Source organism: Trachinotus anak, unplaced genomic scaffold (assembly GCF_046630095.1).
Source record: "Trachinotus anak isolate AG129_WGS33_773 ecotype Australia unplaced genomic scaffold, CSIRO_AGI_Tana_v1 ptg000014l, whole genome shotgun sequence".
NCBI lineage: Eukaryota > Metazoa > Chordata > Actinopteri > Carangiformes > Carangidae > Trachinotus > Trachinotus anak.
The window spans coordinates 19963542-19990036 of NW_027273865.1; the positions used below are offsets into that span (position 1 = coordinate 19963542).

The following is a 26495-nucleotide window of genomic DNA, read 5'->3' on the forward strand; positions in this document are numbered from 1 at the left end:
AAGAAAATGCACATAAAACTGACCTGATGGAAGCAAACCTGTTAACTTAACATGCTTAAAATACATAACAATTCATACTGCACAATTTAAAACAACATTTTCATACGCATGCAGCTAAACTGATCTTCATTTTTTGGTTCTTCCTTTGTCAGCAGAGGTAGAACAAAGTACATTTCTGAGGTTAATGTTCCCTTAAATTGTGTTATGGCTGCTCCATTAGGCTACGGCTAAAAAACCGCTGCGTGAACATTCCCTCAAATGAGATCGTTTTTTTCCTCCCACCAGGGCGGCGGTTTCTCGCTCCTCTGAGGACTCCGCATGTGTTTGTTTAGGGGAGACGCTTCCACTGAACACTGATGTAGGTATTAGACAGCAGTCAAAACCTCCGGATTTGCCCGGCCTGTCCGGTGCGAGAGTGTGTGTTTTATACTTGGCAGGACAACAGAGAGCAAGTCATGTGAGATGGCAGCCCATTCCTCCCTACTCATTAAAATAATCACTCCTGTCTGTTTCAGTGTGTGTGTGTGTGTCTGTGTGAATACCCACAGTCAGGCTGACCTAACATGCATTAACAGCATTATTCAGCATATTATACATGAATATTAGTGTTTTAGCAGCCTGTCCTTGCTTAGCCAATGGACTGCCGATATTGACATTTTCTGCAGAATCAGCATGCAGCAACTGTGTACATACAACTGTGTGACAGCTGAGAAGGTCAGAGTTGGACTGATTTTAAGGAACTCCTCACTGTTTCCTTCTTGTCTCTTCACATTTCTTAATTGGAGCTTGGAAAGAATAGCTAAGGTTTAACTTTAACCATTTCCAGCTTGTGCAGGCATTTCAATAAACCTATTTCTGTTTGCATTCACTCCCATCTTTCTATTTGTTTGCAGTCACACTGCCTATTAGAGCTGCTTGGCCTTTGAAACACATACTTTCTCTCTCTGCAGCTGCTGCAAACCATTCCAAACTTATCAGTGAGTGTGTGTGTGTGTGTGTGTGTGTGTGTGTGTGTGTGTGTGTTCTCAGTGTGCGTGTTCGTACCTCACTGATGATGCCAACAGCGCCATGGATTTTGGCCACATGACCCAGGAGAGCAGGGCATTGCTGTCCCACAACCCTCAGTGCTGGCAGGAAGCTGACCAGTGAAGAGGGGCTGGCCTGTGACACGTCTACGAGTGCGCCCAGCAGGGCCTCAGTTAGAGACTGGTCACCTAGGTAACCAACCAACACAGGCACCTGAGGGCTTAACATCTGCACGGGAAATAAAAATACAACATGATTTATCATTTTTAATGATAACGGTAAGGAATTCTGTCACTTTTTGGGCACTGACACCACCAAACAGAGGCCTGATGTGTCTTTAATGAAGGCCGGAGGTGAGAGGAGTGACCTTGGAGCGAGATGAAGAGCCTGGTGACTAATGATAAACAAAAGCTTGAGTGTAGGACTGTGGAAAAACTGAGTGAATGAACAGTTCCTCCTCATTATCTGTACTGGTCACACTGGACTGCACTGGATCAGACTAACAATGCCCACCATTGCAGCCCTCCTGCTGCTACTTTATGAGTCACTTGTTCTGAATAATCATGTTAATATCACACAGTATCTGTTCCTCAGGGAGACGATGTTTGACCACTGAAAAATTAAAGTTATGTAATATTACAGCTGTCATTCTTAATTTTTTCAGTGAAGCTTCACTTCCAGTAAAGGAATATTTGGGAGCTGCTGTGATGAATGCAGCCACAATCACACCAGAAATATTTTGTGTGTCTGCGTCGGTGGGTGTGGAGATTAGAATAACTCCAGATGGCTGGTTTTCGTTCTCCAGTGCTTAACGTTTGAGTGAGACTATCCATCTTTAACCACCATGTGCTGTGCGTTTGCTGGTATGCGGTACTTTCCCCTCGCGTTGAACATCAGCAGCTCTGCTCCAAAATGCGCAGGATTAATGGAATTCCCACTAAGAAATGTGTATATTACTGATGCATTTCCTCAGTTCTAACTATGCTCCAGTGGATTTTCCTCTCCATGTTGACATGAGCTCATTACAGGATATAGCAAAGTTGGACAGCAAAAGGTCTGATTAAGCTTGAGTCAGAGGCAGAAGTGTTAGAAAAAAAGCCACACATGTAGTTCTCTGAAAGCCAAACCAAGCCAAAGTTAAATATAGATTTATACCATCACCACAGATGCTGAGTTCTGATTTCGATGAGTAATGCATTATTTTCAGATATGCCCACAGTTCTGTATTGTAACAACCATTTTAAATAGTAGAATAGGCCACTGTATAATACAGCTGGAATGTTACTCATTTTAGGTGATACTAGTCTATGGCTTCTTGGAACAGCTTTTCTGAGGCTGACAGAAAATGGCACCAATAAAAAGTTTTTGACAAATACGACAAAATATAGTTGGTAGATAGATTGCTGTCAAAGTGTTAGGAGATAATGATGGGATAGTTCACTTTAGCCTCTGTGGTTATAAAAAAGAATAATAATAATAAATAATACAGTCTACGCATGTTAAAGAGAATAGATTGATTTAATCACAGCATATTTTAATTAGATTCTCACTTCAACTGATTCTAACTAATACTCACAAGAGGATGTTGTTCTGCAACCATTTGAATGAGTCTGATCAGGTGTTGTTGCTCTGGGGACTCCAGCTGGGACATCATTGCAGTGAGGTTTCCTAGGTGACAGTGGATGGTATCTGGTTGTCTGGGGTAGACTGATGGCAACACTCGCAACAGCATGTGGTTTCCTGTCAAAGAGAGATGTTTTCAATAAGCCCCATATTTAAGCCAAATTCAAAGCTGTAAAAGACAACGTTGGAGTCCATCACAAGAGGAAACAGTAATTAGACAAAGAAAAAAAACTTGTGTGCCCAGTGTGAGCAGTCATGAGTCAATTTTCTTATAAAATGCCCAAAAATTAAACCCCAAAACTCTAGTTCTTTCTTCCGTTTCAAAATAAGACTCAAACACTGTGTAGGACATAGTCCATTTATTTATGTTTATTTCCTTTATCAGTAACTTGTTGTAATATTTACTTTTTCTATCACTGCTTATAATCCAGATAAAACCAGAGCAGGGCTTCTCACAGGACAGTTGTGGGTTCAAAGCACACACTGTGTGCTTTTACCAGATAGTTTGGGTAATAATTTCACTTTTTGCATTTTCTTCCAACTAAGTTTGGCTAACCTTGGGTTTTGTTAAACTGATCAAGTTTCTTGCTTTATCAGACATCTAGGGCCAAATTCCTAGATCACAACAAGTAACTTGGTGGCTATTATTTTATTAATACCAAGCAAACACGTACAAGAGTCCATGTCAAATAAAACTTTCTCCATTTCCATTTACTGTCAATATGCCCTCAGAGATGCTGATGCAGGAAAACAGAAAGTCAGTGCTGACGCATAACTGGATATAAAGGCGTTTGTAAATCAGCCCAGCAAAACCCACAGCATTACCCAACAGCCCTTGAATCACATATGAAACATCTTTGAATGATTCACATTGGTGAACAAAGACTCTTGTTTTCAAATCTTGTTTTAAAGATTTAAAACAATGGCTTTTGTGTCCTACAATGGACTGAACAGCAGACAAGAACAGATATTTTAAGAATATATGTGGTCTTAAAATGTGGGGATTTCCTCTGCTCTACTGTGCAGCAAATCCAGCAGCCAGTTAGCTTAGCTTAGCATAAAGACTGGAAGCAAGGGGAAATAACTAGCCTGGCTCTGTCTGAAGGTTAAAAAAAAAGTCCACCTACCAACATTTGTAAAGCTCAGTAATTCACTGATTCTTCTTATTTCAAATTGAAATAAGGTTAATTCATGTTGGAGAGGCTGCTTAGCTTCATCTTGAACTTTTGCACTTTTTTATGACGTAAAGCACTTTGCGATTTTTCATCTGTGAAAGGTGTTATATAAATAACTTCACTTACTTACTAGATTTGCTAGAGCAGAACTCAGTGGACTATCAGAATGTAAGAGGCTAGTCAAATTCAAGCAAAAAGAAAAACAAACTCCTTTATTACTCCAGAATGAAGCCCACAAAAACTCAATATCCTGCTCTCCTTAGTCCAATTCACTACTTTCTTTTCAAGCTCGCTTTTCTCATTTTATCATTCATACTTATTCACGCTCAATAAATCAATACTGTATGAAAAATGTTGTTATGTGTAACAGTAAAGTTGTCTTTGCATTGTCTGTGACATCTGGTCCAAGATATTTCAAACAACTATAGCAGGAATAAAGAGAATCTATTTGAACTACACATGGTACACTTTTATCATTTTTGGTAGAGAGCTAGAAAATGGAGAGAGCTAGAAAATGGTTTGACACAGCTATAAATCACCTTAACCACAGGTTGCTCAAAGATCTCTATTCTGTACGATTCAGTGCAGAGGCAGAGAGAGGGAGAAGAGCACACAAAAACTTTCAGAAGATGGTCACTGGCTCTTGTTATGTCCCTTTCTCTTCCCTTTAATCACAGATTATACTGTACAGCCCACCATCTCTACACTTATGACACAAATCACCATGAAAAAGACAGATATAGTTGATGTACAGAAAGAGAGAGTTGGTAATGACCATAAAACCGAGGCTGTGGCGTTTACAGATCCGTTCAGAGGAATGTTAAAAGGCAGGAGGAGACGAGAGTCTGCACAGAAACAGGCTGAGGAGGATTTATAGATCTTACCTGTTTGAGCAGCACGTATACTGCACCCTCAGGCGCGCACACACACACACACACACACACACACACACACACACACACACACACACACACACACACACACACACACACACACACACACACACACAAATCTTACCACACAGACAGCTTGTGTGAGACACACTCTGGCTGGACTGGATATACAGTATACACTTTTGATTGTTGATTGAATATACTTATTGTGTATAACCGCATCCTCTTACTCTGTGTGTCCGTGTGTGTGTGCGTGCGTGCGTGCGTGCGTGCGTGTGTGTGTGTGCGTGCATGTGTGTGTGTGTGTTTAGTATCTGACCTTCATATCTTCATTCCTGCATACACCCAACCCATTTCCATGACTTAGAAATCTCAGTAAAATATCCTGTAATAACCTTTGGTCCTTCAGCACACAAAGGCCACATTTTTGAACGGCTCCTCAGACATTTTCCAAGAACAAAAAAAAAAAAAAATCTTGTGACCGATCTGTTAAACTATTGTTAACATGGGGACACATTGGGTTTCTTTTAGTGTGCAGTCTTTCCAAATGTCACATTATAATCCAAAGGTGAGTCAAAAATGAACCCATTCAGACAGTAAAAATGACTTTAATACAGCAATTAGCTATCTTCTTTCTTTGTTCCTTCTATATTAAAATGCCTGTGCATACATAATACTTCCATAAAGGCCCTAAGAGGACACTAAAACAGTCTGAGTCATGGGAAAATGATTTTCAGTCACTTTGCTGTACATATAGCTGTGGTAACAACAACCCTACAACCCGCAGCAATGACAAAACCATAAGGTAAAGGTATCACTAACAGCACTGGGACCACTGCATCAACATCATCAAAGTACCTTCTCTGACATCTGAATTAAAGATGTACATGCATCTTCCTTCAACTCAAACAAACCAAAAAATACACTCAAACACATTTATTTAGTTGTCTTTTACAAATGTTGAAGCCTTTTTCGTTACAATGGAGCAATTAGTTGTTTTAGACTCTCAATTGATCTACCAATCATTTTCTCAATTAATCAAATACATTTTTGGAGAAATACAGGAAAATTCCACTCAAATCTAACAATGTACATAACCTGCCAAAAGGCACTCCTAAACCTTGAACTCTAATGCAAGGGAGGTTATTGTACAGGACAAAACTGCAGAGATCAGCACATGATCTCCAGAGGGATGTTTTTAGAGAGCTTTTACGACTTAAACGTGTTTTCTGTAGCTTCAAACACTCTTTTTATGCGTGTATGTCCCACAAGTCATATATCAAGCAGCTTGACCTCAGGTACGGCGAGGGCGGGGAGGAACTGTCAGATCTAAATGTAAGGGAAAGGAGACAAACCTCTCCCAGAAAGCCCCATATCTCCCATATCTTTAGGATTCTGTGCATTTTTGTTGCATGAGCACATCCGCCCCTCACCCCCTGCAACACATTAGAAATAACATAAAGAATTCAGGCCCATATAAAACCAGACTGCCAAGCTCCCCGGATGGGATCCAGTTACCAGAGCAGAAAGGAAGACGTGTCAGGATTTTCATCACATGTACACATGACTCAAAATGTTTCATGCATTAAAAAATATTTTATATCTTAACCATAAAGTGTACACCCTAACAACACACAGTCTCTCCTGCAAAGTTTGAACTCAATGACCATCTTCCCCTTTCACCTAGATATCTTCAGCCTCCAGACTCTCTCTGCTTGAATGTGAAACACAAAACGTCCTATCCTGACTTGAGCTTCCTCGTTATCCTTCATCTTTGTCAGAGAAAACAAGATGCCTTCAGACTACAATGAGTCCCAAACAGACACGTTACACAGCCCTTCATTCACTAACGGCTGAGTCAGCAGAAATTACATGCAACTGGGAGCATGGTCGACTCATGTACGTGCTCGACATCACATCGCACCCTGGTGTGTAGTAATTTCAATAAGTCATACTTAAACAGCAAAGTAGCTCATTTGTCACTGCATTCCAAAAACGACTCATAACCATTTTCCAAACTGATGCCAAGATGCTAGAGGGATGTTTTAACTTTAAAAACCTCTCAGCTAAGTTTAGTAATGGTCACGTTTATGCTCACAAGAAAGAAGACGAGATGCAAACTCCCAAAATATGCTGTAACCACAGTATAAGCAGCTGAGTAGTGAAGAAGTGAAATGATAGCGACATAACTGCTCTCCTCGCTGTATCCGGCCATAGGGCCAGACCAATCAGGTATAAATAAACTTTGATTATTTGAATAATAATTGATCAGTCAAATCAACAAGGTCACTGACAAGTTCAGCAAAAGCATCTGTTTTGATCAGTGACCTGGTGCTTTAAAATATCAGTGTAGGGTCAAGTAAAGTAAAACAGAGTGACATTTTATTCTGTAGATGTATAATAGCTTTTTATCTGTGTCCGGTTTAAGAGTAAGAATATGAAGGTAATACTGTAAATGTAACATCTCTACTGGACACCGTATTTCTCTTCTTTCATGTATGGAGCCAAATTATTTCTCAGATGAATCATTATATGAAGATGTGGAGTCCTGCAAGGCAACTCAACATTTGATCGTTAATCTGCAATGTTTGATAAAAAGATTTAAGTCTGCATAAAATACACTTACAGAAACTTATATTTCGATAAAGGATTTTGTCAGAATAAACGCAAACACAATGTAAAAGACATAAATGCAAACGGACATATTGTACATGCACGCACACTGAAGTGATTTCTTCAGTGTGCGTGCATGTGATTTCAGGGAAAAATGTATGATGTGTCTCCAGGTGGCTTATTTCCCTTATCTCAGGTGGGAACCATAAGTCAAAACATGGAAACATTTACACCACACACAAATGCACACACATGTTGTGCATACATCCACGTGTGTTTTTTCATTTGTCTTTTTCAATTTCTGTCTTTAAAAGTATAATATTTGTCTGCCCCTCTAAGCACGTGTCTCTCGGCTTTTTGTGTCAGATTTTTTTTAAGTTGTGCAGAAACAAACTATGGCAGAGATTATAAAAAAATGTTTTTCCTCAGGCAACACAAAATTTCTCACAGATTGTTCGCTAGATTTCCAGGAATGACGGCTTAGTCGCCGTTTGATCTACAAACTTCAATGTGGTAGCAGTTGAAAGATAATAATCCGTGCTTTGATCAGGTTTTTGCTGCTTATTTCTGTGTTTTGAGTTATGAGACATATGTCTATCTTCTCCTGCTCTACGTTCCATGTTTTCATAACTGCAAACACTCGGGACTAAGCGGAGAGTGACTGGTTGCGGACAGTACACTGTCTTTCTGTGAAGGTCACTAGGATATTCACTGTCCTCTGTGGCTTCACTTTGTCAGTTTTCTGTAACCACACCCAAGAGTGATGTCACACAAATACTTCATCTCCAAAGAAACTTGTTCCAAAAGGTAAACTAATAAAATAACATGAATAAAAACCCTGCTTTATACTATATACAAATAACCAAACACTATATCCAATAAATGCATTAAATAAAGCCAGAAAAATACTTTTTAAAATACTGTGTTGTGTGTATCCTGTAAAATCTTTAATTGCGAAATATGGGGACATTGCAGATCGTTGCCCTTTTGGTAATCACCTGAAAGTTCCTCTTTTTTTCCACTGTGATATGGTGCAGATATTTGGAGCATCAATGATCATTACACTTTTACTTTATATGATGCAAGAATAAAACATTTCAGTGCAATGTCTGTTTTCATATTTTACTAGTTTTACTAGTAGTTTATGAACAAACCCACATTCTCAAAATCTCTAAATTACTATTGATGCATAGAATTAATGAATTATAATCTGTACGTGATTTTTCTTACTTTATACTGTATATTTATTTGCCGATTTATTTTCCATTAATTCTTCTTTTTACTATACAACTACAGATTTCCTGTTTTCCTGTTATTTATAACTCTTGTTCACTCTTGTACATTGTATTCTGGTTTTTATTTTCAGCAAAAACAGCGAATATCAAATGTGCGCCTGGTAGACAGGTGCATAGGATGATGACATCATGCAAACGAAAGTGTTAACTTCAACATAATGTAAAAGCTTGAGTGAACTCAGCAGAATAAAGCGATATTGTGTTCTATCAAGTGGTGATAGAGATCTCGCTGAAGCAGCTTTTGCAACTTTTTTTTTTTGGTCACACAACTCCCTCTCTCTTTCTTTGTAGCTGCCTGAATGAAAAGGTTGTTCCTCCCAGATAACAAGCGGACAAGTGTGTGTTTCAGTAGGTATTTGAGAGAGAGAAAGCAGAAACAATGAAAGCGAGACGCAGGCAGACAGAAAGATGGAGGGAGGGGATGAGAGCTGGAGAGGGGGCAAATCCTGAAATCCCATGAGCAGGTCATTTTTTCCATTCCCCTCAAAGTACACAACAAGAATATATGCACATACAGATGCACACACACAAACACACACACACGGTGAGGCTGACAAATAAATAAATAAAAAGAGCAAAGCTGGAGAACAATAAACCCATTTAAAAACCCCTGATGTCTGGGTTCCATTCAAACTTGCCTCAGTGCGCGCACGCACACACACACACACACACACACACACACACACACACACACAGTCTCTGCATGGGGCAGAAATCAGGAACGTTTGTGTTCTCTGCTACCTCCCCCTTCCATTGCCTCTCTCCCTCTCTCTCTCCCTCTCTCTCTCCTTCCCTGTGAGTTGCGGGAGCTGCAGTTGTATCTGATTACGACATACAGGCTACCTCCAACGACGCATTACTCACCGCCTCACTCACAGGATGGAGATGGAGCGCTGCCTTTACATTTCTGCGTTTTCACAAGGATGGAAATTTAGAGAATTTTTTTTACATTTCTTCATTTGTGTGCTTGAATTACCATTCTGAGTAATAACTGGCACCTAAAGTGTCACAGAGATTTAAGGTTAAACTTAATAAAGATTAGGTTTAGATCAGAGTATGGATCAAATCATATTTCACAAATGACTACTAACATGTCAAAATGATTGTCATTTCATAATAATAACATTTTGTGAAAATTTCCTGCGCAGTGAGGGATTACCGGCATTTTAGCTGAATTCACATCTGGGTTTACGTCAGATAAAGTGTTCTGATAATCTGACTGATCATCTGACTGCTCGTGTTTCTTGCTCTGTCAGACATTGTTGAAGAGATTTTGCCATGTTTGGAGATGAGCTATCATGACTCATAGAAATGATGGACAAAACTAAAACAAAAATTACAGAAACTGTAATAAAGTGGACTTGTTTAGAATAAGTATGCAGGGCTGAGGATTAAGTTCTGCAGGTTAAGAAATTATGGATAAACACTGTGAAATCATTGGAAAGTTCTCTCAAGTACTGTATAGTAACACAAAATGTGTGTGTGTGTGTGTGTGTGTGTGTGTGTGTGTAGAGCCTAAGCAGCCCTTCTCTGGTTGGAGCACTCCACACTGCCAGGGACTGCTCAGCATTTAACGAGAAAAAATGTGAGAGCAAAGAGAGAGAGGGGGCTGAGGGGTGGGGGGTAGGGAGTCATTAGGGAGGAGGGACAAATACTGTATGAGAGAGTGAGGGTTGAAAAAGAGAGTGGTGGACCTGCAGAGCTGTAGAAAGTGAGACAGACGGAGAAGAAGCAGCAGAGACAAACAAAACACACACAGCCAAGCTGACTGCAACCTCTTCTCACAACACACACACACAAACACACACAGAGACAGAGAAAGCAGGTAGGCAGAGGAGCATACCTGAAACTCAATAGATATACATACATTTCTCTCTCTCTCTCTCTCTTTCTCTCTCTCCCTCTCTCTTACACACACACACACACACTCATTCAGCAGCAGCAGCAGCATGTTTTGGTGGAGGCTCCCCCAGGCAGTGTGTGTGCTGTCGGTGTGTGTGTGTCTGCTTCTCGCATACGAGGATGATATCGAGGTCAACTACGCTGACACCTACTACAATGAAATCACAGACCAAGAAACACCAGAGCGTGAGTATTAAACTGTGTGTGTATGAGTGTGTGTGTGTGTGTGTGTTTGTGTGTCTGTGTATAAAGATTTATCTGATTAAGATCCTCAGATGGTTGATTCTGATGTGTGAAATCAATCTCTTGTGGGATTTCTGTATGTTTTTGTGTGAGAGGTGAGATCAGGACATTAGAGTCAGTGTCCTTATAGATGACAGTCATTACAGGGGAAATGCATTTAACTTAGTCCTCAATCTGAAACAGATGCACCAGGCTTCAGTCAACAAAAAGTGGGCAGAAACTGTCAAACTGAGAAGTTGTATAGACAGTTTTCCAACTATGATTGAAGAGTGACATCCTGATAAAATGACAGACAACACATGCAGATCTATTACAGTTGGCATCTAGTTATAATGTCACTGTTGAATGGTTTAGTTGGTGCCTTTAAATAAATCAGTTTATTCATTCAGTGATTGATATGTATGATTATGCTGATAATCATGTTACTTCTGTTCTGTGAGAAATCAAAGGCTGGTACCTGGCTGCTTAGTTTGGAGCGAGAACAGAAAACAAGAGCCACAGTAGAGTATAGAGTCTGTTGGCAGAGGCAGAGTGAGAGATGAGCAGCATCAAAGAATATGCTGAGCCAGAGATGCAGAGAGCCAATACATATTACAGCATGAATGACTGGTCACCAACTTTATGAAATTCTTTTCTCTGCCGTTTTGGAAAGCATCTCTGTTTCTCTGCGCGCGTGCTTGGACTGTGTAGGAGTGTGGAGTGTGAATGTGTGCGAGGGAGGAATGTGTTCAAGTGTGTGTGCGTGTGTGTTTGTGTGAGTGTGTGTGTGTGTGTGTGTGTGTGTATGTGTGTAAAGAGAAAGTGTGAGTGCAACCGGCCCCTCATAGGCTGCATTTGTTTGTTGTTTTAAACCTGGCAGGAGGTGCAGCTGCAGCACCAGCAGTTAACAGGCAGGAAACCTCGCTCCAGCCACAGTGTGTGATGTGATTAAATGTGATCGAAGGCAAAAATGAGAGTGGCTCAGACAAATGACTGAGAATAGTACAATATAAGCATGTGAATTACATGAAAACGGAGACTGTTTCTGCCTGCCGAGGCAAGGAAAGGTGGGGGGGCAATAGGGACAAAGAAACATAAAAATTCATAACGTGCTTGCTAGACCAAGGAGAAAAAGTCAAATCATGTGAGTTTAGTACACTGTGTGTGCAGGTGTGTGAGGAAAAGAGGGAGGTCACAGCCTGGAGGAAGCCACAGATCATTTACCTGTGACCTGCTCAAATCTCTGAATCTCTGAGTGGAATTTAAATTAATGAGGACAACATGAGGTCATGACACACTTCATTTTGAGGAAAATGACAAAAAATGCTTGGAGCAGATAAGTCAACCCATACGCTTACTTATTCATTTTCCCAAAACATGTTGACTGTTGGTCAAAGGAGGGTACAGGTTGTCTACACTATTAAGAACTTTCCCATCTACCTATACATGTATATATGTAGTATGTGTGTACTTAAAAATTCATTCTTCCTTCCTTCCTCCTTTTGAAAAGTCACAAAATGTAATTCATTCTAGGACCACAATTATATATATTTATCAATCAGACATTTGTTAGCTCTATGAAATGGCAGAAAATGGTGACCAGTTCCAATCAAAATTTCCTAAAGCCCAAGCTGATATCATCAAATCTTTTCTTCAACCAACAGTCCAAACATATCCGAAACATATTTAGTTTACACTGACATAAAGTAGCAAGTCCTCATATTGGAGAACCTGAAACCACAGAATATTTGAATAGAAAATAACTTAAATTATCAACTGATTATCAAAATACTTTCAGTATTTTTTAATTTGACTAATCTATACTTCAGCTAATCTTTTCAGGTTCATTCATCCATCCATTCGTTCATTGAAATAAAACAAAACTAGGCTTTAATCTCTCTCAAAATAAGAGGTAAGTGTAGTACGATTGACTTTACAAGCTCTTGAATGCAGTAGGTCAAAAAAACTGTAAAGGGTCAAGAATCAAAGCTAATGAAATCCTACTCTAAAAGGTCTTTGTACACTCTACTTACTCCTACATCCGTCAAAATCATTCATAAACCACTGTCAAGCCCTAAGCTTTTAGTTTGGTAAGTCAGAGGGAGCAGAGTGCATGAACCTTCTGTCTAATTTATTTTGAACCTTGGGGACAGGGAGCCAAAACAAATCCAAGTCCAGTCTTGTGATAAAGCCCCTCTCGAACACATTTGCAGGTATAAACAGGCTCAAATGTTAACCAGAACAGTGTGTCTGACACATATTCTCATTCCTGGATTGTGTTACCTCCTGGTTTTGCTTTATTCCCCCTCCCCAGAAATTTAGATGATCTCGCCAGTAAAACAGCAGCCAGAGCTTTTGGTTTAGGAGCCAATTGTTCTATTTCTTTCCCACGTTCTTATCTCTGTCCCAGCAACTTCACTTCCTCTTTTGTCTCCAACTGCACCCTTCATTTTACCTGTTATTTAACCATCTGTCTCCACTGTCTCTGCCAGGGCATTCACAGCAGTCAGATCTTCCAGCAGAACAAAACATATTTTCCTTTTTTCTTATTCCTCCTTACAATTATGGCCTCAAATCACAGAATGCTTAACTCAGCACATCTGATAAAAGTTAAAGATATTTCCTGCTTCCTCCCTCTGAAGCCACACCTGTCCTACCATCTGGTAAATAAGGACAAAAACAGTATAAACCTCTTCAGGATAAATTCACCTCTCCATCGCTCTCCCAAAGGGCAATGTGGTACTTAAAAACCCTTAGTAGCCAATGCATTTTTAGATTCACTCTGATGTTGCTGATGTCCAATATACATCCATTAAACCATATAGAAATCATAGAAAAAGGACGCTCTGTAAATATAATGCAGAACTTGACTAAGAAACAGCACATTTTTCAGTTTTCTTCAGTATCAAAGTAATCCAGTGATAGTTGTCTGTACGACCATGGGTGCACTGCAAGCAGTCAATACAAATAGCTAATTCGGCATTCTTTTAATGGTGCCAATTTGTCAAAATGTAATCAAATAATACAGCCTAAAAGATTTTTGATTAGCTGTAGCCAATGGCTTACCTCCTGGCAACATTATGCAATCCAAAGTATTATGTGCCTTATCCTCGACATACATGTGCATGACTGAGGATTTCATCTTCTGTTAGATATCTTATCTCCTTCTCTCCTTCTTTCCACCATCCCGTTTTCCAGCCACACCGAGCCCTGGGCCCTGCAGCTCTCCGGACCTGACCAAGTGGGACAAAATCTTCTCGATGCTGGAGAACAGTCAGATGAGGGAGAACATGCTGCTTCAGTACGCCGATGATATCGTCAAGGTGGAGATGGGGTCACTGCGTGGGGAAATGCTCAGGTTGGTTGGACAAAGGAATGAGAGGGCAGAGTCAGGTTGTATTGGTTGGACTATTTAACCTAAAAGGTTTCAAAGGGCTGAGCAACTCGATATTTAAGTAGACTGAAATTCATTCAGGTCATATTTAATTTCATTGGTTTTATGTGTGAACTGGGAGTAAATAATGATTTCAGGACCAATGCTGGTGCTAAATAAGCCTTGCTGGAGGATTAAATCTCTTCTATGACTATCTTTTATAATGGTCAGGTTTTTAGCCCAGTATGGTGGCTCCTGTGGGGTTGCAGTGGAGACAGCAGGAAGAAGGATGGTCTTGCAACTGGAGGGCCGCCTAAGAGAAACCCTGGAGCGTCTCAAACTTGGAGATCAGGCTTCTGCTACCGCTGCTGCTGCTGCTGCTGCTGCTGCTGGGAATTCTGTCGGCAATTCCAACAACCTGGAGGCCATGCTACAGCAGCTCCTCTCTGCAGCACGAATGCAAGCTTCCCGACTCACCAAGCTTGAGACCAGCTGCTTCAGCAGTCCTAGAGCTGGGATGGGGATGAATACAAAGACAGGATTCCAGCTTACAGAGGGTGGAGGGGCTGGGCACCGGGAGCAGGAGGTCACATCACGAGACGCAGCTCTAGACAGGATGCTGGCTGTACTGCAACAGACGAGGGTGGAGCTGGAAGAGGTGCTCAGGTCATCGAGGCAAAAATACTTACCTGCAGGTAAGATATCCATCTTGCCCCCAGTAATCTGTGTCTGTCTTTACCTGTTGCTTTCTGTTTCTTTGTATTTCTTTTCACCTTCCTCAAACAGTGCCACCCAAACAACCTTCAGTTTTTTTTTCTGCGTTGACACATTCAGGTCACATTTGAAGTAAAAGAATGAGCCCCCCCCCCCCCCCCCCTTGTCAGGCTTCGCTTCAGAAAAACTAATCATGCAGCCTGTGTTTGTCCTAAATACCTTTTCCACTTCCTCTGTCTGTCTCCAGGCGTGTTGTCCAGTCTCACGTAACAACCTATGATTTTCACTTCACTGTCTAATATTAGTCTCAGTCACTACGGTCAAGTCAAACCAGAAGAATAAGACAGATATGGGGTCAGCGTCATCCATCAATCCATACATTGGCCATCAGCCATTTTCATCAAAAGACATTTAAAGGTACTTTTAGTGTTTTAAAGATAATAATAGAAGCCAGTAACAGAATGAAAAGATAGGAACAATGCACGGACCTTTGGACAGAACTCCTACTGGACACTAGGACTCTACCCTATGTGGTTTCAGTTAGCAGATCTAATACTTTGGTTTACTCTCCATCCCTAAAATCAATGCTGACTAATAACCAAGTAACTTTAGAGATTAAGTGACTAAGTCTGGAGCAAGTTTAATCACATAAAAAGGTACCACTTGGGTCAGTCAGACAACTGCATTCCCTAGAATTTAACAAATGAAAACTGCAAAAAACATATTACTCATCTCATGCATGCACGTACACACGAATACACACATGTGAACACACACATTTATAGTCCAGAAATGTAGGTCTGCCCTACATAGAGAGCAGAGTGAGTTGTAATCATTAGCCGGTGGCCACAAAAGCCACACCAAAGCACCCTGGGAAAGCAGAACCAGATGGAAACCATCATGGACAGACACACACACAGACACACACACAGACACACACACACACACACACACACACACACACACACACACACACACGCACACACACACGCACACACACACACACAAATACACACGCATGCATGCATGTTCAAAATGTCGTCTTTCACCATTATTTTCTGAGTGGCAGAAACCTGAGACAAATATAACATCAATATTTGGGATCTCCCGTTTTTAGTGGGTAGGGAGTGTCTGCTAACTGGAGGGAGAGAGAGAATGAGACACAGGGAAAGGAGGGGACATATGGAGACCACAGCAGAGAAAACGAGAAGGAGAGAGAAACTAAAGGAGAAGGAACATGATGAAGTGAAAACTCAAAAGAGAGAGAAGAAGAGTGCAACACAACGGATATACAAGTTGGGAGGTCCACAGTACCTCCAACAGAACTCCTCTGTGTGGTTTACTAACCAAGAAATGAACAAAAGTAGGTTTCAAAACACAGGGCGAGTTTGAAAGGGAGAGTGAGTATGTTTGAATGAGTAAAAAGAGAGAGGAACAAGAAAAATATCGCAATAAAGCAGATGATCCAGGGAGGGGAGTGTGTTTGTGTTGGTGGGGCAGGAAAAAAAATCTCACTATGATCCATGATATCATCAGCTGACCGTGAAATGAACTTTGTTTCTTATTTCTTATTCAACCAGTGTGCCATACACTGTAGCTTGCCAAGCATGTACAAGTCAGTCATATTTCCAAATGTCCAATCCACTTTGTGCTGCCCCAGCCGGTGGAGTCCAGTAACAGCAAGAAGTTAAACTGATCATTTGAGCTAGCTGTAGCTTTAGATCAGCATTCCCCACATTATCTGTATTACACTTACATCATCTACATTGGAAACTGACTCATCCTGAACCTTCATCTTATTTGGAATCCCACAAGGTTCACTTTCAGGCCCACTTCTTTTCTCATTTTATATGCTCCCATTTGGCCATATCATTATTAAAATAAAATATGTCTCTTCTCTGTTATGTTGATGACACCCATTTTTTTTCTACCTTTTCAATAAAGCTGTTAAAGATTCCATCTACATAAAAGTTGATTTGATATCTGTAAACTGTTACTCCCTATTATAACCAAGAACAGAAATTCTTAGCTACTTACTAGTGTATACAAATATTTGCTGATATGCAGTCCTCAAGTCTTTGACAGTGAAGTGGTAAAAACTGAATTACAGGGCATTAAATAGCTTCTTCAAGCTAAATAATGTTGTTAAGAATCCAGCACATCTATAAAAAAAGTTGACTTGAAGTTGCATATGAAAAGATGATTTTATTCAGTGACAATAAACACTATTGTATCTTATTGTTTTGCGTAGGGTGTGAGATGGCTCTCCTCTTCCCGATGCGCTCCCGTCGAATCTACACCTCCATCATACCAGATGCTCCTCTCTCCATCTCCTCCTTCACCGTCTGCATGTGGGTGAAGGCAACCACTGTCTCCAACAAAACAGTGCTGTTCTCTTATGGAAACCGTCGCAACCCGTATGAGATCCAGCTGCTGCTCAGCCAAACCTCTACGCTCTTCACCATCGGAGGAGAGGCTCACCTGGTCGAGGCACGAGGTGTGGTGAAACTGGGAGAGTGGGTCCACTTGTGTGGAGCTTGGTCCTCCGACCAGGGCCTATCAACCCTGTGGGCAGGTGGGAAAAAAGTGGCCTCCACACCCGGAGTGGCTGAGGGACACACCTTACCTGACGGGGGCTCACTCCAGCTGGGGCAGGAAAGGAACGGCTGCTGCCCTGTGTCTCCAAGCAGTGGGAGCGGCATGGCAGGGTTTGAGGGAGGGTTCGATCCCAAGCTGGCATTTGCTGGGAAGATGACAGGAGTGAACATGTGGGACAGGGTGCTGTCAGAGGAGGAGATTTCCCAGCTGGCTTTGCAGAAGGGCCAGGGCTGTGAGCAGAGAGGAAACGTGGTGGCGTGGGGCGTGACGGAGATGGTGCCACATGGGGGTGCTCAGTTCATCTACTAACAGCATCTACTCTTTTTCATCAGCACCATCAAGAATATCAGCCACATTGCAATAAGTTTTTCTGCTCAAAGTGAAGAGAGCAACTTACAACTGCTTCTGTCATCATCATCTCTGTCCCTATAGTTAAATGTTTGAATTATTATGTTGTTATCGAGACTGTTTCATTCCTCATCTTCACCACTATTAACATGAACACTGCAATGAACTGGACATGGACATGTTCAAATGAGAGGAAGAGCCAATGCTGTGACAGACTGAAGTTTATTTTTGTAACATAACCTTTTGAACCGAGGCCATAACACACACATGCTGCATTCTTTGCCACACCCATGCACACACACACACACACACACACACACACACACACACACACACACACACACACTCACACTGATGTACATTCAGCATATAAAACTTGTATCGTAGCAGGAAAACGTGCTGCAAGCAGCATTTACCAAAGACTGAATTAGACTGCAAGACGGACAAAAAGTCTATTGAGAAAGTGAACGGGTTCTGAGCCACTAGTAATCACCACACAGCCTTGCAGGAGAGGTAAATAAGAGGTCACAGACAATTACAAGAGATGATCTTGTAATTGGAGAGTGATGTGTTTTTTAGAGTAATGATGAATTTACTTTCTTTCTATTTAGATTTGTGCAAGTGCAGTTAATCTATTATCAATGCAAAACTTGTTTCCCCTTTGCATTTTACTTAATATGATGAAATATTTACTTTCCTACCTTTGCAGTCTTGTAGGTACAGTCATAAGAAGATGAAGACTGATTGTCATCTATCCCCATTACAACAGAAAGCATAGGTGCCATACTAATGCGATAATGATGTGTTGTGATGTAATATAAAGTATAACGTGATTTATGAACTACTTGGGTGACTGAAAACTGCTGTACTTGCTTTCACTTCAAGCCTGGCCATCTAGTGACTCTAGAAATAGCTTCAAACAAAATTATCATTATTTTATTATCATAATTTTCTTGAATTTGTGAAAGCGTTTAAAGCATTTTTAAGACTTTACATTTCTAAACTTGTACTTAAAGTGTTTACATTCATATGAGTTAATTTGAGTTATAATTCCAGTTCTACTTTGTGAGTTTTTTTTCTTCTTTCGTCAGTAGTTCTCATTTAATTTTAGGTTAATATATATGTGTCTTCTTTTTTTGATACTGCATAAAGTAAGAGTAAAACTGTTATATTTGTCATTGGAGACTGAGATTGTTTTTTTGAGTTTGATAACAGAAACTGAGGACAATGTTTACACAATCTAATCTTTTATGAACTAAGTTGTCTTGTATTATAATGTAAATTGCTTTTGTTTTTCTTGTGAAAAGGTGAAACTGAATGTATTTTGTACATAAATATGTTTTGCATAACATGACTGGATGAATGGAGAGTGAGTTATGAATAAACATTTCAAGTTATACTATACCTCTCGTGCTTTCGTGATTTCAAAATTAAGACACAGTTTGACTATTTGCCATTTACATACATGTATAGTATATAGGCAGGGCATTTAATTAGTGCAGTGGGTTGTGGGACATTTTGGTGTTAGTTTGGTCTCAGTGTTAATTGAGCAAAGAGTTACAAAGACATCTGCAAGTGTGTTCAAACTTTATGAAGGACAATAACTTCATTTATGCTTTTTTAGATGTGGCTCACAAAGGTTACAAGCTCAGCTGAATGAAAACTGTCAACTGTCTATTGATTTAAGGCTTGAAATGTGGCAAGTAAATCTGTGTAAAGCCTTTCAAATACAGAGGGAACTCGAGGTATTTTAACAAAGAAAGGCATTAGATCAATGTGTGAAAAGAGAGTGAAGAGAAAGACAAAATTTTGTGGGGAGAGAAAGTTACCACTACTACAGTAATCAAGAGAGCAGTAGTGCAAAGTTGGGCTGTCACGATACCGGACTGTCACAATTCACCATGACAATGTTATCATGATATCTAGAGAAAATTTCTAAAACAACTTCATAATAATGCTTTGAGTCAAAATTTCTTTTTTGGGAAATCAATTAGACTCAAATATGCGTTTAGGGAGTTAGAGAGAGAATCTGTAACTATTACTGTACAAAAGTGGACAAAATTAACAATTACACTTAACTGATCGTGAAAAGGCAACAAGATGATCTGATAAACAAACGATCCACAACTCCTTACATCTGCCATCACAATGTCATCATATGTGTGTTATTAACATAATCTCAATATTTCATTTTTTAAAATATCACAGTTATCGCCAATACTGGTATTTCGCAACACTCTTTGACTCGCTGAGATTATGATATGGAGCAACAGTGGAGCAAAAGCATGCAGGTTTTTTGCTGCTCACATGTGCTTATAGTTTAAAGTGGCAGGCCCATTAGTGAAATACAAGTTTCTCCTGCAGCTACAACCACTACATCCAACTACCACCCCCCCCCCCCCCCCCCCCACCCCCCCCCCCTCCCCTCCCCCTTGTCACCTTGCCTTATTTTAACCATACAGACCGTGCCATACAGTACCTACATATGTTTTGCAGCAGGGCAGCTAAAAAAGACATATGACTTAACTCAGACAGATGACACATTCCAAACTTCAGTGTTACCTTGAGATCAGGTTTTATACTGGAAAGGAAGGAACTCTCAGCTATAAATCCCAATGGGGCCAAAGCAGTACCACATGTTGTGAATGTGAATGTGAATGTGTGTGTGTGTGTGTGTGTGTGTGTGTGTGTGTGTGTGTGTGTGTGTGTGTGTGTGTCATCTGATAATGACCGTTCTTCTGTGTCTTACTGTAGCCGGCTGTAAAACCTTCACAATGTATCCTGCTGCTGGCTTCCTGTAACTGGTAAACAGATGCACATCCTCATAAAACAGGCTGTACACTGAACAGACAGATATACAGTATGATAGGAATACAACAAAGTACAAAATATAACCAAGTCATGTGCGCACACACTGCCTTCCTCAGAACACAAAGAAGTAGGTATAAATCGAGTCATAACCAGCGTGTGGCAACATCAGGCTTCAATAATAAAACTCGCAGTATAAACACATACATGCACGGTCCATCCATCCCAAACCCCATTACATCAGCTCTCCTACTGCTGAGAAAAACATAGGCCATCTGTTGTTGTTTCAATGAGCTGCATGTTTGTGTGTGCACGTTTCGGCACGATTACGCACGTTTGTAGGCTTCGTGTTTACGTTGTGTTGTGTTTATGTTGAAGTTTCAGAGGAGAGCAGAGAAACATTCATGAGGGCGAAACGTTCAGAGCAAAGCAGATGAGCTTTAACTGCAGTAGGGGGAAAATTTTTGAAACTGCCAAAGCTGCATTAAAAACTGCCCAAGGAAACGTAAATCTGAACTCGCAATGATAAAGGCCTCCGGCGAGCCTTGTTCACTTTTATCCTCTCTCCACTCTTAGTATGTATGTGCTTATGTGTGTGACATATTCCAGCTTTAATAAGGTCCACCAGCACTTCACCCCACCCCTCCCTGTCAAGCTCATCACAGCCAGTGGGAAGCTTTAACACACATTTGCATAGAGTTTTCTATCTGTCCCATCTTTCTCTGTTTCCCTCACTATTTAATCATCATAATTTTTTTCAGTGAAAATGAAAGGAAAAATGATCATTCCAACTGAAATCATATCACATATGACAATCGTAATATGATTTTTTATTTTTTTTTTACATATTGTGCAGCCCTATTTTATACATTAATATTTTACATTATCGCACAAATTTGCACAAAGATTCTAAATAAAGTAGAAAAATATGAGTAAGTACCTTTTATTTGTTGAGTACACAACATGAACCTACCTGTACAGAGATACTAGTGATCAAAGAGTTTCAAGGGTACCTCAAATACCCAGTTGATTTGATGTTATCACTTTGTATTTCTGGGAAGATGTCATGGTGATTCTTCCTTAGTCAACATACCAGCAGTTAGATGAACTGCCAACACCAACATTAAGTCATGATGACTCATTTTAAACACAGTGCCCAAATGAAAAAAAGTCTCAGATGACTACTGTAATCAGAAAAACAGCTGATTTCTGTTTTGCCATTGGCACAGACCACGATCTCTATTTTCACCCACAGTTTTAGGAACCAAAGGTGTGAAGCGTCTTTCAACTATTTGATGCTCCAACCCCAAAACCTGGCTACACCTCAGTTGTAAACTGAACCAGACAGCAGAGAGCTAAGCTGTTTCATGTGCTGAGCTGCTGGCAGACAATCTGCTCAGTCAGGAGCATCAACATGGTGGGCTCCTCGCTCTGGTGTTGCATGAGGTGATTAGCATCACGTGCTGATATGTGTGTGTGTGTGTGTGTGTGTGTGTGTGTGTGTGTGTGTGTGTGTGTGTACACACCTGCACGTGCAAACTGAGCAAACTGAGCGACACAAAATCATGCTCACATTATGTGCAACTGAATTATTTCTGGAGGAAGCACATGCTATTAACTGAATCCCTGCACAGCAACCCCTGTATCATATCAGTAGAGGCTGTGTGTGTGTGTGTGTGTGTGTGTGTGTAGGCCTCAGGGATAAACAGATCTCCATCAGGCAGTGCTAACTATGGACCTTTAATGACCTACACTGCACTAATAAGCTTGAACGATGTCTGTGTTGAAGAAAAGGGTTAAAAGGGCAGAACTTACTTCAACCACTGACCAGAGGTCAGCCGGTTTCTGCTCTCCAACTTTAACTCTTAAGAAGGGAGGTTGAAGAAAGTAGCGATCGGATCAATTTCCGAGGACAGTCTCACTCCTGGAGGATTTTCTATCCATCAAATTAGTTCTGCTTTTCAAGGATACATGTTCTTCCTCACGCACTGTAGCTACATTTGTGTTATTTGGTCATAGGAAAAAAAATTCTACAAGTATCTGGAATTTGACTCCTTGTGGGGCTTTTCTTGTCTCTCTTACATATAACATTTTAAGAAAACATTTCTTTAAATATCTACAACTTCTTTGCAGAAAAAGTCACTGGTAATTCCTACACTTTCAACCTTGGAAGAAATTATTACCAGGAACTGCGATAGTAACGGCTTGATTTAATTAATATATAGCTGGCATCTGGTTCAAATGAATCCTCAACATCCAAACTTGATGCATGGAGGACAGATTTAAAAGAGGACCTATCAAGGAATAACTGGAACATAGCCTGTAAGGAGACAAAAAAACACAAATAGCTAACACTAACTTAAAGTTACTTCAATATAATTGGTTGCCATATGCTTTAAATGTAATGAGGCTCAAGGAACATTCATACATTGTGTTTGGGAGGTGATCAATACAATCATGATTATTTTTTCTGTGAAAATTTCCCTAGACTCCAAGATGGTACCGCTACACTTGAATCCAACAAATCTCACTTTGAGAACAAAAGAGTACAAATTTCTTGATTTTGGTTTACTGCAGGAGAAATGAGTGATAGTTTTCAACTGGAAGAAAACTGTTGCACCTGAAACTGGTGCTTGGAAGAAATCTGGAAATCATTTAATAATTTTAAACAATATGGAGATATAGGAGAACTTCTGCTGGAGGAAAACTCAGGATAAGATATTTAAAGAAGCAAAATAGTGGTAAACCCCAGAAGAGGATGGAGGAATGTTTTGAAAATTTATTGCAATGGCCATTTTTTTTTTGCTTTAAATGCAAGGAAGATATTAAGAGAGAGAATGAGTATGTTGTAATATATTGTGTAATATTACATTACAATTACATTAGGTCTGTATCATGAAAATTCAATAAAGACATTGTTTGAACGATTTGTTGACTGTGTCATTGTGTGTGTGTAGCCAAATCTATGTTTGTGTGATAAGTTCCATCAGCTCATGAACAGAACAACACAAGAGATGCGTGGCAGCAGTGGAGTAAATCAGTGAAAACACTGAACCTGCTTTGTATGTTCTGATCAATAGAGAAAACAGAACCAAGGTGAAAAAAAAAAACAGTTTATGCAGCACAGACAAAAAAAAAGTTAAACTGCACAGGACAAAGGAGCACTTGTCCTTTTCCCCCATAATAAGTACTTCTTACGTATGAATTTCCATTCTGCAGCAAAGTGCCATTAGGGAAAGAGATGATTTGTAACAGCTGTTATTTACCATCATTATCATCCTCAGTGAGCTGGCAATCATTATAACAGCATTCACTACAGCTTATGACAGGATGAAACTGTGGTTCGCTACTACAACTAATGATTACGTCTGTAATTCCTTTTTCCACTCCAGTAAAAAAGTTAATCTCATTGTTGCAGGTCTACTAATAGCAGGAGTAAACAAATACTATTGCTACCAGCCAAGGCCACACACCAGCCATCTAACTAAATAAACCACGGTCCCTACGATGGCCTTAGAAAATCCTTTTAATGTTCATTCTTAAGTAGAGCTTTCCTACAAAGCTTTCTGCGCCTATCTTTCTCTTTATAGTCTCTACAAAAGACACAGGCCCACACACATACACACACAAACGAACACACATTTCCCTGAGTGTGTGAGAAGATCTGTATCTAACTGGGGCAGCAGAAATCGAGCGAGAGGAGAGGAGAGGAGAGGCACTGGCTTCAAAAGAACACAGGCAAACACTTAAATCACATTTATAGAGAACGAGTCGGTGTAGTTTGCACATCACACAAACACCTTAGTTTACATGTCACTTTCCCCTTTTTAACAGCAACAGCTATTGAGCTGTGGCATGACAGAGTATATGATAATCTGTATGGAAAGTGTGCACATGTACAGAAATATTCATCATTTTAAATCCATTTCTTTTTCCATAAAGTGTATGAGTGTGTTTGTGTGACAGCGCCTTACCTCCCAGCACACTGAGGGTTATGGCCTCTGTGTGTTCAGCCAACAGATCAGCCTTGGCTATAGCAGCCAGGGAGAGATAACTGGACATGTTCCTGCTCAGCTCCCTGTTGCCTCTCTGCAGGAACCGCACCGCCACCGGGACAGCCAGCACCATGACGGAGGGACAGCTGTAGTTCTGAGGGGACACAAGTAGAGAGAAGGTTGAGGAGATGGCAGTAGTTATACACCATCGTGGCTGATGGGTGATCTTTATTTCTTATTATCCGCAGTGTCCAAGAAGAACAACAGGTGTGTGTTTATTATAGGTGCAAAGGGATAAATACTGTCACTACCACTGAGCCATGCATCAAATAGGTTTGTAGTGATTTCCAACAATAAGCAGTAGCAGTAAGTAGCACCTTCATGAAGCAGTGCCAGACAGATTAAAACAGGTTTTAAGACTTAAGACTGTTTGCATTTACTATGTGGCGCAAGTGTGGAGAGGAGTGAAGGAGCATGTGTTGTATTTGAGGATGCAGAAACAGGAAGAAGGGGGTTAGAAACGCACCAGCACCCTCAACTGGAGAGTCTGATACCAAGTGTGCTGGGACATGAACATGTATAAGTGTTTGTGTTTGGGGAAACAGCCATGGGAGATATCTGCTGATACCCACCACCAACCCCACCCGCTGCCCCCATCCTGATTTACATTTTAAAGCCCCTTGGCAGTGATTACATAAAGTGGATTTGCTCTGTCAGCACAAATCCACCTCTGGATATGTTGCATGATATATTATTAATCTGATGTTCACTGAACTCCTTGGATATCTTATGTTTTACACTTGTGTGCCCACTTTCAATCGCAAACTTAAAGATGACCCAGAATGCCTTTCAACATGATGTTTCCTGTTGATATTTTAGAGAGTTTAAAAATTGGACACATTCTTTCTGTCGGTCTGTGATTCCTCTGTTCTGCCACATGGTGGCAGTGTAGACAATGCATACACAAAAAAGTTATCATCCCACCATGAAAGATGACCCATCAGACAAGCTATCAATCTGAATCACAATACATTTATTTGGCAGGACTCAATGTAATCTAAACATGAGTGCATGCAGGAAATGATCAAAAATCAACATTTAGTCTGTATTTGAGGGGAACACTGCAAACACATGTAGTGAATGAAAGTGAATCGAATTCTCAGATAATTTTTGTCCCCTCGGATGGATCCACAGATGTTTTTTTATCTGTCCCGTCTTTCTCTTTCATCTTACCAGGGAGAGTCACTTTAATGTCAGGCTCAGCACAGATCAAAAAAAGCGCTCATCTCATCACAAGCCAGAAATCAGTGTGCATATATGTCTGTGTGTGTGTTGCAGACAAACAGTGTGCTAATAAAAACCCCTTTCCCTACTGTCTGTTGCTTACTACTCTCCTCCTCTCTGAGGGAGTTGCAGTGGCAGGGTAAAGAAAAGTGTTTGTGCATCTGTAGATTCAAAGTGACAGCAAACAGAGAAAGTAGAAGAGATCCGAGAAGAGATCAAGTCAACTGGAGGATAAGACAAGGTAAGACAGAACAAGTGAGGTGGTAAAAATAGGCAGAATGAAAAGAAAGAAAAAAAGAGACAGAAAAAGTAGCAGTGACAGAGAGAGGAAGGAGAGAGAGAGAAAGAGAGAAGGGCTCCCCTGATAACTGTTGGAGTGAGGACATCAGAGCCAGAAGCTGCTGTCAGAGCTGTCAGAAGTTTTCGTCTCACCTCTGTGTGTGTATGTGTGTGCGCACATGCCTTTCTACAGGAATCAGTCTCATTACGGTGGTATTAAGCACATTCCTATTCCAACAGGAAATAGGGGGAGAAATCGAGAGAGTGAAGGTGGGAGAGAGAGAGAGAGTCCCTTTGCTTTTAAGCCTTTTAGCTGTGGAGGTCTGATGGGGAAAGGCAGGCGAGAT

At 40.5% G+C, this 26495-nt stretch overlaps 2 protein-coding genes across 5 annotated transcripts in view; one reads left to right on the forward strand and one right to left on the reverse strand.

Moving 5' to 3' along the window:
• Positions 1 to 26495, reverse strand: part of veph1 (ventricular zone expressed PH domain-containing 1) — a 76049-nt gene that overhangs the window by 38760 nt on the left and 10794 nt on the right. For 3 of the 4 annotated variants that reach the window (XM_071496838.1, XM_071496836.1, XM_071496837.1), the window contains exons 5-7: positions 24565 to 24739; positions 2603 to 2766; positions 1045 to 1254 (exon numbers count right to left, since the gene is read on the reverse strand). In XM_071496838.1, coding sequence (XP_071352939.1) covers positions 1045 to 1254; positions 2603 to 2766; positions 24565 to 24739 — 549 coding nt within the window. The remainder of the gene's footprint in view (positions 1 to 1044; positions 1255 to 2602; positions 2767 to 24564; positions 24740 to 26495) is intronic. The other variant, XM_071496839.1, reaches the window with a different exon arrangement.
• ptx3a (pentraxin 3, long a) lies at positions 10302 to 19186 on the forward strand. The gene is made up of 4 exons (XM_071497024.1): positions 10302 to 10713; positions 13948 to 14107; positions 14354 to 14817; positions 17088 to 19186. Exons 1-4 carry the CDS (start codon positions 10575 to 10577, stop codon positions 17741 to 17743), a joined length of 1419 nt encoding a protein of 472 aa, XP_071353125.1. The 5' UTR covers positions 10302 to 10574; the 3' UTR covers positions 17744 to 19186.

Excerpts from the sequence above, each read along its gene's own strand:
- ptx3a (XM_071497024.1), top strand. The coding sequence starts at position 10,575 with ATGTTTTGGTGGAGGCTCCCCCAGGCAGTGTGTGTGCTGTCGGTGTGT. Across the intron at positions 10,714-13,947 it reads AGACCAAGAAACACCAGAGC|CCACACCGAGCCCTGGGCCC; the intron begins GTGAGTATTAAA and ends CCCGTTTTCCAG. Across the intron at positions 14,108-14,353 it reads CTGCGTGGGGAAATGCTCAG|GTTTTTAGCCCAGTATGGTG; the intron begins GTTGGTTGGACA and ends TATAATGGTCAG.